This window comes from Protobothrops mucrosquamatus, unplaced genomic scaffold (genome assembly GCF_001527695.2).
Source record: "Protobothrops mucrosquamatus isolate PMUCROS unplaced genomic scaffold, P.Mucros_1.0 scaffold682, whole genome shotgun sequence".
NCBI lineage: Eukaryota > Metazoa > Chordata > Lepidosauria > Squamata > Viperidae > Protobothrops > Protobothrops mucrosquamatus.
The window spans coordinates 1,118,006-1,132,505 of NW_015386969.1; the positions used below are offsets into that span (position 1 = coordinate 1,118,006).

The 14,500-nt window shown below is 37.8% G+C and overlaps 1 protein-coding gene across 1 annotated transcript in view; it reads right to left on the reverse strand.

The window, feature by feature from the left end:
* The window catches only part of RIPOR3 (RIPOR family member 3), a 57,694-nt gene extending 47,028 nt beyond the window's left edge, over window positions 1-10,666 (reverse strand). The window contains exons 1-3 of the mRNA XM_029284525.1: window positions 10,561-10,666; window positions 2,866-3,012; window positions 227-305 (exon numbers count right to left, since the gene is read on the reverse strand). Coding sequence (XP_029140358.1) covers window positions 227-305; window positions 2,866-3,012; window positions 10,561-10,661 — 327 coding nt within the window. The 5' untranslated portion in view covers window positions 10,662-10,666. The remainder of the gene's footprint in view (window positions 1-226; window positions 306-2,865; window positions 3,013-10,560) is intronic.
* Window positions 10,667-14,500: the final 3,834 nt, after the last annotated feature.

The following is a 14,500-nucleotide window of genomic DNA, read 5'->3' on the forward strand; positions in this document are numbered from 1 at the left end:
GTGAACTTAAATGACTCCAGAAGATGGTAGAGGACAGGAAGACCTGGAGGAACGTTGTCCATGGGGTCGCGATGGGTCAGACACGACTTCGCAATTAACAACAACAAAACCTGGATGGCTGGTTTAGACAATAACTCATGATTAAACCAATTGTGGCTCCTCAACCTATGTGTGACCCCATTCAGTTTCATCTTAATATTAAATTCAAGGAAAAAAAGCTTCTTACCAGCCTGGAATTTCTTCTTCTGTCTCGGTGGCACTCTGATAGATAATCCAGCTCTGTTTGATGCATTTCCAGATATTCACTAAAGAGAAAAGATAGATATAGACCAGATCCATTTCAGAGGTCAGGGGAAAAAAGACATTTTCTAGTGTCTCACCACATTTCCATTAAACACAATGGGGTCTTAGCTTGAGATAGTTTAGTTTTCAGATATGTGTAGGAGATAACAATCTGTTTATTTACTGCTTTGCAGTAGAGCCTTATCCTGTTTATTTTTGTCCCTTAACTCTGTGTTGGTCCAGAGGCATTTTAACTGCCACCAGAAATACATACATAGACACATTTGTACATCAGTACAATAGTTGAAGAAACAAACTGCAGCAGCCCACAAGGATAAACCTCATTGGCTTTCATCCCTATACATTTGTGGGTTAATTTAGACCAGACACAAGTAACTTAATTTTCTCTTTTTGTATTTAAAAAAGTTGCAGTCAGCATTATACTAGATGCAAAAACTGAACAGCATTGTATTTATATTAAGCAGTGTATGCTTCTTCCAACTTATTTGAGGGATTTTTCCCTAACCACGGCAAATATAGTCCCACCCATCCACCTGAGGCCCATTGTTCCTCTAAACTTCAGCCATTTGATCTTTTGCCAAGACTCTAGAGTGATCTCTAAGTCTAATTTAAATATTTCTGTACATAGATGTACAAAATGCAGCCTTAAATGTTATTGAGTCAAAAAATTTCCTTGCCATAAATGTGCCAGCTAATATAAAAGTAGCTACCTGCATTAAAGAATACTTATCCAAAATGTGTTAACGTTCCATTAATGATTTATTTAGGTCTGAAAGATAACTTGATATCTATTTAATATACAGTAGGAAAAGAAGACATGTGCTTGTATTCTATGTAGAATTAAATGCAGTGTTCCAAGTGTGGTTACACCCTGGTTTCATATAAGGATATTGTGATACTGACAAGTGTTTATTAAAATTCCTTCCTTAAAAAAAGGAATTCCATGCCTTTCTTTAAAAAGCAAGATAAAGAGTATTGACACTTTTGAACTTTGGTTTAGCAAAGACTCCTGAGAATACTGAGGACAGCTAAGAAATTAAAACCAATGGATCTCTTGAGGCACAAATGACCAGACTTAAATTATCCTATGTGAGACATATTATGTGAAGATTCAGCTCTTTGGAAAAGTAAAAGCCAAATAAAGAAGATGACCAGCAGCAAGATGCAAACACTCAATTATATGACAATTGGAAGACCCAAAAGTTCAGGTTAGAGACATAATGTCATGGAGAAAATCTATGTGGTCACTAAATGTTGACAACAACCTGATGGCACCTAATCAACCAATGATAATCTATACGAAATAGGAGTGAGTTCTCCACAACTGCTGACTCACTAGATTTACTGATTTTATAGGCTGAACTATGATTATAGCAGATTTATTTGTAAATTATTATTTGATTATTATTAGTAACCATGATTTGCTTTTAATTTACTTAGCTTAACCATGGTGCAGCATGTTACCAAAACCAGAAAAGGTTGATCATTGGTTAATTTTCCTTCCAGTCTCTGGAGACAGAACTGAAATGGAGAACTGCCTACAAAATGGAGGTTCTGCAACCAAGTGTCTTCAACACTCTGGTAGATGTATAAGATAGCAAGTGAAGCTCAGCCTTCCATGACATTAAGATCAGTGTCCCTAATTAGCATGGGACCAGGGCAATTCCTCCCTGTCTCCCCCCTCCAAAAAAACAGGAAAATCATAAATGGAAAGCTACAAATCTGAATCTAAATAAATCAGTGCAATATAGCAAATTATACTATGGATCAGTATGCTGAGTCAAATCTGACATTTGTTTTTAGATGCACAAACATACACACTGAATTAAAATCTATTGTCTGGACAATCTCATCAGGGAGTCCATATCAAGGATGACCTTACAAAGAATGGTAAACCTTGCTCCTCAGTGATATCACTGCTCAAGCCCATCTTTGCATCTCTGCAATGTAATTCTGCTGTGAGGTAAAGCTTCCAGCACGATACTACCGTACATAGCAGATGCAACAAAAGTGCATCTGATTGTTGGCAAATAAACTGGCCAATCAGTACAGATAGCTTGTTTTTTGTTGACATAGAACAACAAAAGCAGCAGTCTCCAACTTTTCTGGCTTTGCAGACCAGCAGGGGTGGGGGGAGAGGAGATAGTTCTGCACACGCGGTGGGCAAGTGTACACGCAGAGCTCCATTTGCTCAAGCAGCAGGCACACACGCCTGCCGCTTGTATAAATGTGGTTGTGTGCACGCGATCGCCTGCCCACTGCATGCACAAGTGGAGCTGCATCCACACACTCACATGCCACTTCTGCAGCCCAGTTCTGAAAAGGGTTGGGGACCCCTGAACTAAAACATCCTCCTTTTGTGAAAGCCCGCCTCTTTTTGGATGTTTTAATTTTCTGGGAATCAAGTTATGTCTATACTGCATAACATCAGAGATGATCCCACTGTTGAAATTCATTTACTTATTCTCAGCTCCTTTTGGTGAAATTAAATAAGGCTAAACCATAACAAAATATTGCAAATTCCCCCAACTATATATGATTGGTTTTGGAACTGGTTCTTACTTAAGCCCTTTCTTCAAAGCTTCAAACACCTTCTTTACTTGTTGTGGTTTGGGATCACAGAGGATGGCCCCTTTCTGTAGAGAGGAATACATCTTGGCAGATTTTACTGACATCTTGGATCTTGTGGATCCTTTGCTGAGAGATTTTCTGTAAAAACAGAAGTGAAAGGATCACATGAAAGACAACTCACCAACCTTTTTTTCCTTTATAAGTGGTTGTAAAATGAGTCAAATCACAATCAATAAATGTTCAAGAGAAACACAGTGGCCATAACTGTGAGCAAAGCCCTGCCTGTCTAAAGTTTAGACAAGTGATCCATGTAAAATAGGAGTGGTGCCTTGATCACATGATCATAGATATCATTTTGACCTTGCTGACTTCTCCATAGAACTTGAGTCTTCCCATATTCAGTAGAGCTTACTCGTGTATTTATTGGCGTGTACAGAGATCTAAATGTTATCATCCAAACAGAACTGAAGAAGCTTCTTGGATGAAAAGCAACACATTTTCAAAGAAAGAAAGTCCAGTTGCCTTTTGGAAAAGGACCTTTGGGACAACAATGACCTGGATGATTGAGAATCTCCATAGGCATATCATCCAATCTCTTCTCATACCTATTCTATGATGAGAGATAAGAAGTCAGTGGAGATTTACTAGCATTTATGTCTAAGTAATAGGTAAATGTTTCCTGTCCAGTTATGTCCAACTCTAGGGCACGGTGTTCATTTCCGTTTCTTACCTGAGGAAGCCAGCGTTGTCCAAAGACATTTCTGTGGTCATGTGGCCAGCATAACTATACTCCAATGTGCATGGAACGCTGTTACCTGCCCATTGAAGTGGTACCTATTTATCTACTCACATTTGCATGCTTTCAAACAGCTAGATGGGCAGGAGCTGGCGCAAGTAATGGGAGCTCACCCCATTGTGCAGTGCTCAGGCCTCAAACCCGGGCTGTCAGTTTTCCAGCTAACAAACTCAGCATCTTTAACCACTGAGCCATCGGGTCCCCTATGTCTCAGTAGACAAGCTAAAATCGCTGCAGGTGCACAACTACTGTAGCTGACCATGACAAATCTCTGAACAGTTAAGCAAGTTCACACCTGATGAATCCTTGGACCAAAGATTGCCAAGAAATAACACAGCTGTGGACTAAAATTGAAAGTCGAAGAAGATCAGAATATGCTGGAGTAAAACAGTGGCAAGACACATGTTATCCACCAGAAAACAATAAAAAACACATTGCCCAAACTTGCAGTGATAAATTGGTATCTGTGGAAATAAAAAGCCAATTTATTGCAAAGGTACTAGGATTGCTTTTTAAGGTTATACTAAACAGATATATGTTTAAACTAACATTTTACTTGTGCAAATGAAAATATTTCTCTATAATGGCATTATTTTTAAAAGTCTCAAATATAGTACTTCACATCTATCAGTACGCTGTATCAGACAGCTCCAATAAACAGGTAAGAACTGGGAAAGATAAAAGCAGTTATATGTAGACTGTGAATATTCTACTACACAAGCTGTTTTCTGCTGCTATAGGCAATGTGCTATGCATAACACTAATCAGTGCCTATTGCTTGTTTACAAGAATATTACTAGTAAACTTCAAGGAGCCATTAAATGTTATTGGATTATCCTGAATGTTTCAGATACAGATAGTCCTCAACTTATGAACACAATTGAGCCAAAACAACCGTTAAGCAAGACAGTTGTTGAGTTTTGTCCCATTTTATGACCTTTTTGCCACAGTTAAATGAATTATGCAGTTGTTAAATTAATTTGACTTCCCTCATTGACTTTGTTTGGTGGAAGCTGGCTGGGAGGGTTACAAATGTCATAAATGCATGCCAGTTGATCAGATTTTGATCAGATGACCATGGGGATACTGCAACTGTCATAAGTGAAAAACAGTCATAAATCATTTTGTTTCAACTATAACTTCAAATGATCACTAAATGAATGGTTATAAGTCAAGGACACCCTGTATATAATTTTACCCTTCTTGTTTTCTAAAATCTTTTTAGAAAATACTTTATTAATAATACTTTATTAATAATAGTTAATTAATAATCAGTATATTTATTTTGCTCCAAATCCCGCTAAGTTTACTATTTCTTATTCTCGTTGAAAGGAATAGTCAATATTGTTTCTTGAAGGGAATAGTCAATATTGTTTCTTGAAAGCAAAAAGTGTTTGATTTTTTTATACTTTTTAAATTTGCTTCATACCGGAGCACTGCCTTAATATGGGATTTAATCTTTCAGGCCACTGGTCACATCTGGAATTTTGAGATCATATTAAGAGCCCTGGTGGCGCAGTGGTTAGAATGCAGCACTGCAGGCTATTTCTGCTGATTCCTGACTGCCAACAGTTTGGCAGTTCGAGTCTCATCAGCTCAAGGTTGACTCAGCCTTTCATCCTTCCGAGGTCGGTAAAATGAGGACCCAGATTGTTGGGGGCAATATGATGACTTTGTAAACCGCTTAGAGAGGGATGTAAAGCACTGTGAAGTGGTATATAAGTCTAAGTGTTATTGCTAAGTGCTATGGGCACCCTTGCAAAACAGAGGTGGCCAACCATTCTCATCTTCCAAACAGCAGAGCAGAGAGTTTTAAGCCTTTTTAAAATTACATTTTCATTCATATTACCAATGATACAACGCTTAAATAACTTATATCTCCCTTTTTTAAAAAAATAGATAATTATATAACACCAAGTGTTCCAACTGGAAGATTATTTAAAATCTGGTCTGCTGATACTTCTTCATAGGCTTAACTTCCCGTGTTATCCTTCTTCTAAAGTTTGGCAAACTGACTTAAATATAAATCAATCAATTGTATAGTATATGAAGATATATGTAACTGGATAGTATACGAGTGATTTATATTCGTGTATGTTTTTGGGAACTATTAACTGAGATATAATTAAAACTAACTGGGAATCTTAACTCTGTACAAAGCCATGAATTCAGTGGATGATGTAATTTATTCTCTTTTCTTTTTAATTTTCTCATCTTAAACAAGATTAAGACCAAATCATTAAGAGATCAATTTAACTTCTATTTGCTTGGACATGTAGTTACTTAGACTTCCTCATAAATACATGCAGTCTTGTTTTCTCAGGTTTTATCACTAAGGCGCAAACATAACACAGTGATTAAGAGATGAGATGAATTCATAGTCCAGAATCTCCTGCTCATCATGAGCAAACATAATATTGCTCAAAGAATTACTATTGGCCATCAACAATGTGTGTTATTAGGAGCCCCGTTTCCTGGCTGTATTAACATCCATAGTAACAGTTTTACTTGGTACCATATATATTTAATTTATACTGTTTAAATTGTTTTTATGTTTTATGATGTACACCACCCAGTGTCATTTGTTGAGATGGGTGGCTATAGAAATCAGATAAATAAACCAACAAACAGAATGTGGCTAATAACAATCTAATTCAGGGTGTTGGTACAAAGCCAACATTGGTAAGTAGGTAAAACATTATTATATATGCTTTCTTGAGAATAAGCCCTACTGTGCAGCTTAGTTGAGAGCTCTGTGGTGTAGTACACAGCATAGCTGGCTGGGGAATTCTGGGAGTTGAAGTCCACATATCTTTAAACTGCCACGGTTGAGAAATACTGATGTAGAATAGAATAGAGCTGGAAGGGACCTTGGAGGTCTTCTAGTCCAGCCCCCCACTTAAACAGGAGAACCTATACCATCTTAGACAAGTGACTGTCCAGCCTCTTCTTAAAAATCTCCAGTGATGGAGTGCCCACGATTTCTGGAGGCAAACTGTTCCACTGGTTAATTGTCCTCACTGTCAGGAAGTTTCTCCTTAATTCTAGGTTGCTTCTCTCTTTGATCAGTTTCCAACCATTGTTTCTCATCCTTCCCTCTGATGCTTTGGTGAATAACGTGGCCCCCTCTTCTTTGTGGTAGCCCCTCAAATACTGGAATACTGCTATCACATGTCCCTTATTTTGTCTTTTCTTTAGCCAAACCCAAGTCCCATAGCCATTCTTCGTATGTTTTAGTTGGACTGGCACTGGAAGGATCTAGATTTCTTCAGCCACTGGTAGCTCACTGAATTACCTTCGCCCAATCTACCTCACTAGCTTTTGTTGTGGAATAATATGGAAGAAGGAGTCCTATGTAAGCTGCTCTAAGCTCCTGATTTAAAGATGGGTGATAACTCTAACAAATAGATCACAATCTATTTGCAGTCATATCTAGTTGGAAATATATTAAACCCATGTAGCAAATCACTTTTTATTAAAAGATAAACTTCTTACTTAAAAGAGCAGCTCTTTCACTCTTTTTTCAGTTATTTTTTTTAAAGGAAGACAATATCAGCTTAAGTTTATTTAAATACTTAGCCATCTTCCTTTTGATTTATATAACCCTTACAGAGGATTTGGCTCTTTAAGTTTTTGCCTTCTCTGATAAACTAATTACTTTTTTACCCTTTAAACAGAGCACAGAACAAGCTGTACTGATTCAAAAACCATGTGAAAATCCAACTTGGGGAAACAAACAAACCCACTGAAACCTCAGTTATCTTCCTCTACACAGCCTAGTTCTTACTGAAGAAAACAGGAAAAAAAATACACAGCTGAATATTCTGGATACCTGGATAAAAATAATAGTTATTGACAATCTAAGATTTTCTTAGAAAAGTTGTCCCTTAGTTACTTGTGATAATGGCTAATTTTCTTTTTAGCCCTATAATTGCTTGTTCAAAAGTTGATCATTCCTCTCTCTTTGAGGTCAATTGGTTCTCTTACTATAATCAGGTTGTTCTTATTGGTTAATCAAAGCATACCTGCTAGAATAGACACAGCTGGAAAGCACTGAGGCTACAGAAAGGAAGAGTTTGGTAGCCCAATCTTATTCAAAATAAGTTTCACTTCCAGAAAAGCAGGTTTCCTTTTGCAATTATTTTTTGGACAGGACAAAGAAATGAAATATACATAATGGCTAAGTTCACACATTGATTTAATCAAGGCTGATTGAACAAATGATTTAGTGGGATATGTGAATCCAGATTTTATGGCTTAATCTACAAGTGGGTATGTAGGGTTGGGTGTGTGTGTGTGTGTGTGTGTGTGCCTTCAACCCAGTTGACTCCTAGCAATTGCCTGGACAAGTTCCTCAGTTTTCTTAGCAAGATTTCAAAAAAGCTTGTCGTTGCCTGCTTCCAAGGGCTGAGAGAAAGTGACTGGCCTAAGGGTTAGGGTAAGGGCAAGGTCACTCAGCTGGCTTTGTGTTTAAGGCAGGACTTGAACTGATGATCTCCCATTTTATAGCTTTAATCGCTACACTAAAATGGCTCTCCGGTCAATGATGGTGACTTTAAAAATAGTGGCTTATTTTAAGGTTATAAAAATTGCTCTCATCTCACCTAGATGTGAGCAAAGACCTACCTTTTGATAAACCTCTAGGTATTACTCAGATTATCTCATGTAAGAGGTGCAAGCTGAAAATCTATGCTGAAATGATAAACACATCTATTTTCTGGAAATATTAACACATGCTATAATTGTAATGCAAATCAAACCGATTTCCTAGTTAACTGGTACAGTACTTGGATATTTGTTTTCTGTCCACCCCTCTAAAAATGCATAAAGACTTGATTGTTGTTTTTCTTAATGCTTTACAGCTGAAAGTAACTAAATAACTTTCAGGGGAAAGTAAACTTTTTTTCCCCTACAAGCATTCTTACCCGGTTGGAGGTGATTTAGTCCGAGGAACATCTGTTTGACTCCTTTCCCATCGTCATTCGTTCTCAGAACTCCCACTATGTATGTCAGCCTCTAGCCTGTTTATTCAATTGCCTGCTTGGTCCCCCCCCCCCCTACAGAGTAAAATCAACCAGACTTCACTTAAATGTCTTGCAGGCAACTAATGTCTTTGATGTTGTCTAGGTTTTATAATGAAAGTGGAAATCCATGTACAATTATGGTGTGCAGTGGAAACTGTAGTTTGGCTATTTTGAATGTTGCTAGTTGCTTTTATACCTTGGGTTACTGTTTATGTTGTATGGTTTTGTGTGTGTTTTTAATATTTGTATATGTTTTTATATTGTATTTGTTTTGTTTTTAACTGTTGTAAACCACTCAGAGTCATGTGTTTGAGATGGGCAGTTATAAGGAAGGAAGGAAGGAAGGAAGGAAGGGAGGGAGGGAGGGAGGGAGGAAGGAAGGAAGGAAGGAAGGAAGGAAGGAAGGAAGGAAGGAAAAAAATAGAGACATTCACAAGGGAGTGTCGAAATGGCTACCATGATCACACAATCAAAGCCCCATACCTTTTTAATGTATGTTGCATGACATAGCCACCATTTTTATCTTTTTGAGTCTCCCTTAAGATGCCCCTGTGTGCACATTTAAAAGATGCCTTTAGAGACCTTCCTTATCCATCTGAACTAATATACAAGTGACAGAGTCTTTTCAATTGTATCTCCTTCCTTATTGTAGCTGTTTCTTCCAGATCATATGCTGGTTTCTTTATCTTAGGTCTGGATTAAAGCACTTTAATTTACCCAGGACTGTGTTGTAGGTCAGTTATGCTAAACCAAGTGTGGTTTTCCTTGACTTTGATTCAGTATGTTAAATAAGCACAGCCATTAGGAATTATAAATCATGGTTTAATGCTCAGTGTATTACATAAATACCACTGTTTATTTTATAAACTGTCTAACCAATTGTGGGACATCAGCCCCTTCCCAGAAAGAAATATTTTGGGGAATATTAAAAGGCAGAATATTGTATTTCCCCAAAGGATCTTAAAGGCAGTAACCAACCCCCCCTCCCCACAAGTCTCTCTGCCCCAAACAGAAACCAGGTCTCAGAAATGCAGATGTGATAATCTTGTCAGAAAGATTGGAGCCAGGAAGCTGGGATTAGAAAGACAAAGATCCCTAGAATCAACAATCCCTCACACCTCCAACACAGGACATAGTCATCAGCCACAGCCACAGCCCCAGGGAACAGGATATGACCTTTGGGACATAATATGATTAGCCCACCACCATCAGAATATCAGAAAGGCACACTCAGACTCAGGTCAAAGTTCATGCCACAGGAACAAAACCAAACAGAACCTTAAGAAGGTATAAAAACCCACCACTCCCTACTACATGTGGTCAGCATTCCCAGAGCCATCTTTCTGTCTGGCTCTCCTCTTCAATAAACTACAACCTTCTTTCTAAAGCAGCCTTCATTTTGATTATTCCCAGCTTAGACTGGACCCTGATGAAGATTTTTCTTTCAACACAATACAGGATTTAAGAACTGGAATTGGGCTGTTGTAATATTGTAATTGGACTATTATAGTATAGTATTGCAAATGCTTCATGTAATTTTTGGAATGGATTTCACTTCTACCCATGTAAAGTAGACTTGTAAACCAGTCTGAGTCTCATACCTAAAGGGCAAAAATCCATGAACAACAACTGCATCCATCCATCAGTCAAGCTTCTTTTGCATATACTGTAGATTTACTTTTGCTCATGTTCAGTCACTGATGCTATTCCCACACAATTCTCATGTCAGCATATTAGTCCCATGCATCATTACATACCAATCTTGTAAAACACACTCACTGCAATCAGTCCTGCTCATACAACACAAAATATCTAAACCAAAGAGACAGAGGTTATAGAAAGGGGTTTGTTGAATGTAAAGCTTACGCCAACATCCGGCTTTGTGTGCTGCTAAATCCAGCGAAGGAGCAGCTCCTGCTGATTCTTCCCCCATCAGCAGGGGAGGCAAAGGTTAGTTTCACTGACATGATTCGTGGTTAATGGATGCTGGCTCTAGAAATTAAATAAACAAAAATAAATGTGTCAAAAGATTAGGCAGGAAATGGAGAAAACATTGAACTCTGTTTGCAGAATTAGGGTATCTGAATATATCAAGCTTCCTGACATTCAGTTGGATTATTGGTTCATTAGACCAGATATTGCTTTGTGCCTCTTCAAGGTTTCAGGAAGAATCTTCCCAGAATTTTTACATATACTGCATACTGTAAATTGAATGAATGAATGAAAGAGAGAGAGAGAGAGAGAGAGAGAGAGAGAGAGAGAGAGAGAGAGAGAGAGAGAGAGATAAATAAATAAATAAATAAATAAATAAATAAATAAATAAATAAATAAATAAATAAATAAATAAATAAATATTCTTTGGGTGGAAAATGCAAAGAACTGCAAAGCATTTACTCCACTACAGAGTTAAGATGAAGAATCATTATATGATCATGTTCTTTTTCCAATTTGTCATATTGCTGCATTTTCCAAGTGGAAAAAAGGACTTGCTTCTAATTCTGACTGTTGTGGAATATTTGAACAAACATTTCATGCTCTAAAATGGATATTTTGTATTAAGCCACAGACTCTGTACTACTCTCTGTTATCACTTTGCAAATTGGTAAAAGAACTCTTTAAAAAACTCAGCACATCAGATTGAATCCATGGCAATTCAGAGCCATTATTCTCTTCACCATAGTTGGTTAAAAAAAAAATCACAGCAGCCTGGATCCTCAACACTATGCAACACTATAAATTGGAGTATACTTTTCCTTGATTGAAGGCTACATATAATTTTTGAGTGATGTATTAAAAGCTACACTCCAGAAAACAGTGGTTGACACCAAGCAGAATTAAATTTCATTTCATTTCCATGTTATATTTAATTATAATTAATGCAGCTATTTCCCATTATGTACTTTGGAGGGGGTGATATTAAACATTACAATCTGGAAACTTATTTTTAAAATTTCTGAGTACAGAGATCTGGTCAATGACACCATAATACACACAGACATAACCAATAGAAAGTCAGCTGCATGATGTCATAATGTCCTCTGCCTCTCTTAGCCCAATGCAGACTCTGTATCTTTAGGGGCTGTTCCACTGCTTCCATGGGGTGGACCCGCAGCCTGCCCAATGACATTGTTTGCAAATAGCAAATACACTCCACACATGGCCCAAGCAGTAATCGATCAAGCAAAATTATGCTTTAGTAGGATGCATAGATTCAGGTTTGCAGTACTTCACTAAAGTATGATTGCTTATAGAATCATCTATACATATGTATATATGGCAGACATCAATATTACCTTCTCATAATCCCATCAATATTTTCCCCATTCCCACCACTTTTGGGGAAAAAAGTGTTTAGTTTTTCAGATGCTCTGAACTCTCCCTTTTCTGAGCTACTGTCAGTGGTGGGATTCAACCAGTTCCCACCACTTCGGCAGAACCAGTAGCTAATTTTTTGTTGCCCAAAATGGACTTCCGGAAATGACATCCACATAGAGAACCGGTTGTTCACCTATTTGAATCCCACCACTGCCTACTGTATATAAAATTTCCTAACAAAACAATTAAATCAGCGGAATGGCTTGCCTCCAGAAGCTGTGGGTATTCCAACACTGGAGTTTTTTAAAAAAGAGATTGGACAACCATTTGTCTGAAATGGTACAGGGTTTTCTGCTTGAGCAGAGGGTTGGACTAGAAAACCTTCAAGATCCCTTCCAATTCTGTTATTTTGAATGAGATACATTGAGGTTTTTTTTAAAAAAAAGAACAGGAAGTATTAAGATTAATACATCCCCTTCAAAAATAGCTATCCCTTTCCTCTGTGATATTTGTAGGCATGATATGGTCATTAAAAATAGACCTGCAGAAACATTTTGCAAAAATTGGAGCCTGCTTTGATTCATGCATCTATCGTACTTTCAGGATTCCACTGTCTTTATGAAGTGGGGGGAAGGCTGCCTGTTAAATAGATCTTCTGAAACAATAACCTTCCTCCAGGACAAATGACACATTTAAACAGCCTTTATTTTATCAATGGGCTATATTAGATTCAGCATTTGCAAGCTCTAATTGCATTTTTCTTATTCTGCTTAAAGGAAAACTCAGGTACTATAAAGAGAAATGTAATGAATCCAACTATCATAGATCAAGTGTTGCATTTATTTATTACATTTTACACACATACTGTATCCCTCTTCCCTCTGCCTGTTTATTATTATAACTCCTCAAGGGAGAAAAGGCGCACTTCATGCTAACCTATGTCTTCTTAAATTCTGATTTATTGAATAAATGAAAACAGTCTGGAGTCAATACAATGCACTACTTGATAAACAGCCATAGTATGTAATACTACTACTAAAATAGTTTTACTGAAATTTACTACTATTACTGAACTATAAACAATAGTTTGCAGACCACATTGCTTGTATTCACACAGCAACTGCAAGCCAAAACAAAAAAAGCCACATTTTGGAGTATGTAAGTTATGGCTAGTCAAATTAGAAAATATTAGTCAATAACTGATGCTCTTTGGCTGAATGTAAATACTGCAGAGTAAGCCTGTGATACTATGCATGGTGGGCATCCAACTGCAATTCTACTGGAATTCAAATATAGTTGGACCAGCTAGACTTTAAGTCAAGTAAGCATGGCAGGTATGCATGTATATGTGTGAAGGAAGCATTTATTTATTTTCCCATATCCCAAGTCTTTGGATAAATCAGAATAGGTATATAGAAATTCTTTTTAATTTTCTGTACAACCATCCAGCTCACTGTCTTGTCTAGTCTTGACCCACAAAAGTTTTCAGACACCAGGCAGAGGTATTTCCTATCTCTTCATTCATTCATTTCCACCTTCAAGTCAGAATTCACTCCTGGCACCTGTTTGGACAAGTCCCTGCAGTATTTTGGCAAGGATTTTTGGAAGTGATTTGCCATTGCCTCCATTCTAGGGCTGAGCAAAAGGCACTGGGCCAAGGACACCTAGTTGGTTTTGTTCATAAGGCGGACTAGAACTCAGAGTCTCTTGCTTCTAGCCTGGTGCCTTAACCGCTACACCAAATTGGCTCTTTATTCATTCCTGATCCTTTAAACAAGAATGCTGGAGATTATACTAGGATTCTCTGAATCCAAAGCACGTGCTCCATCCTGATGTTGCAGCTCACCCCTCCAAACTAAGTCATGTTGTGACAACAATTGAGGCAACATACAAAGACAAATCTTGCCCTGGCACTCATTTGTCTTTCTTGTAACAGCATACAACACTCATCTGTTGCTATTAGAATGCCAACATCCATATCTGTCCTGGGGTAATGCCCAGTTCTGAGCAAACATTCAACCATTACACAATAGAATATCTTGCATAACAGATGTGCCTGCTTTCTTATTCTTCACAATCAATGGTCCAGTTTTCAAGGGAAGAAAAAGATGAAGTCAGCCTTTTCATTTCTCTCCACCACCATCTACCCTGCCTGGCAGTTCTTTGAATAGTTCAGTACCAGGATCCACTCAAAGTAGCACGGACAGTCACTAAAGAGATACAGGGTTCAATTTAGCTTCATCAAGCTCGGTGCAAGGTCTTGAGTACTTTCAATCGCAAAGACTGGCTCTTGGTTCCCATTCTGATCATGCTTTCACCCCCAGAGTGCTAAATTCCCTTTGGTTTTCTTTCCTGCTTCCCATTATCACTCAATCCTTCCTGTTTCTTGGGGGAATTCAGGTCCCTTGTGCTGCATGCGCATTGAATGAAGGTCACAGGCCGACCACCTCACAAGATGCAGAAGGCCAATAAATCTGAACAGTGGACAGAA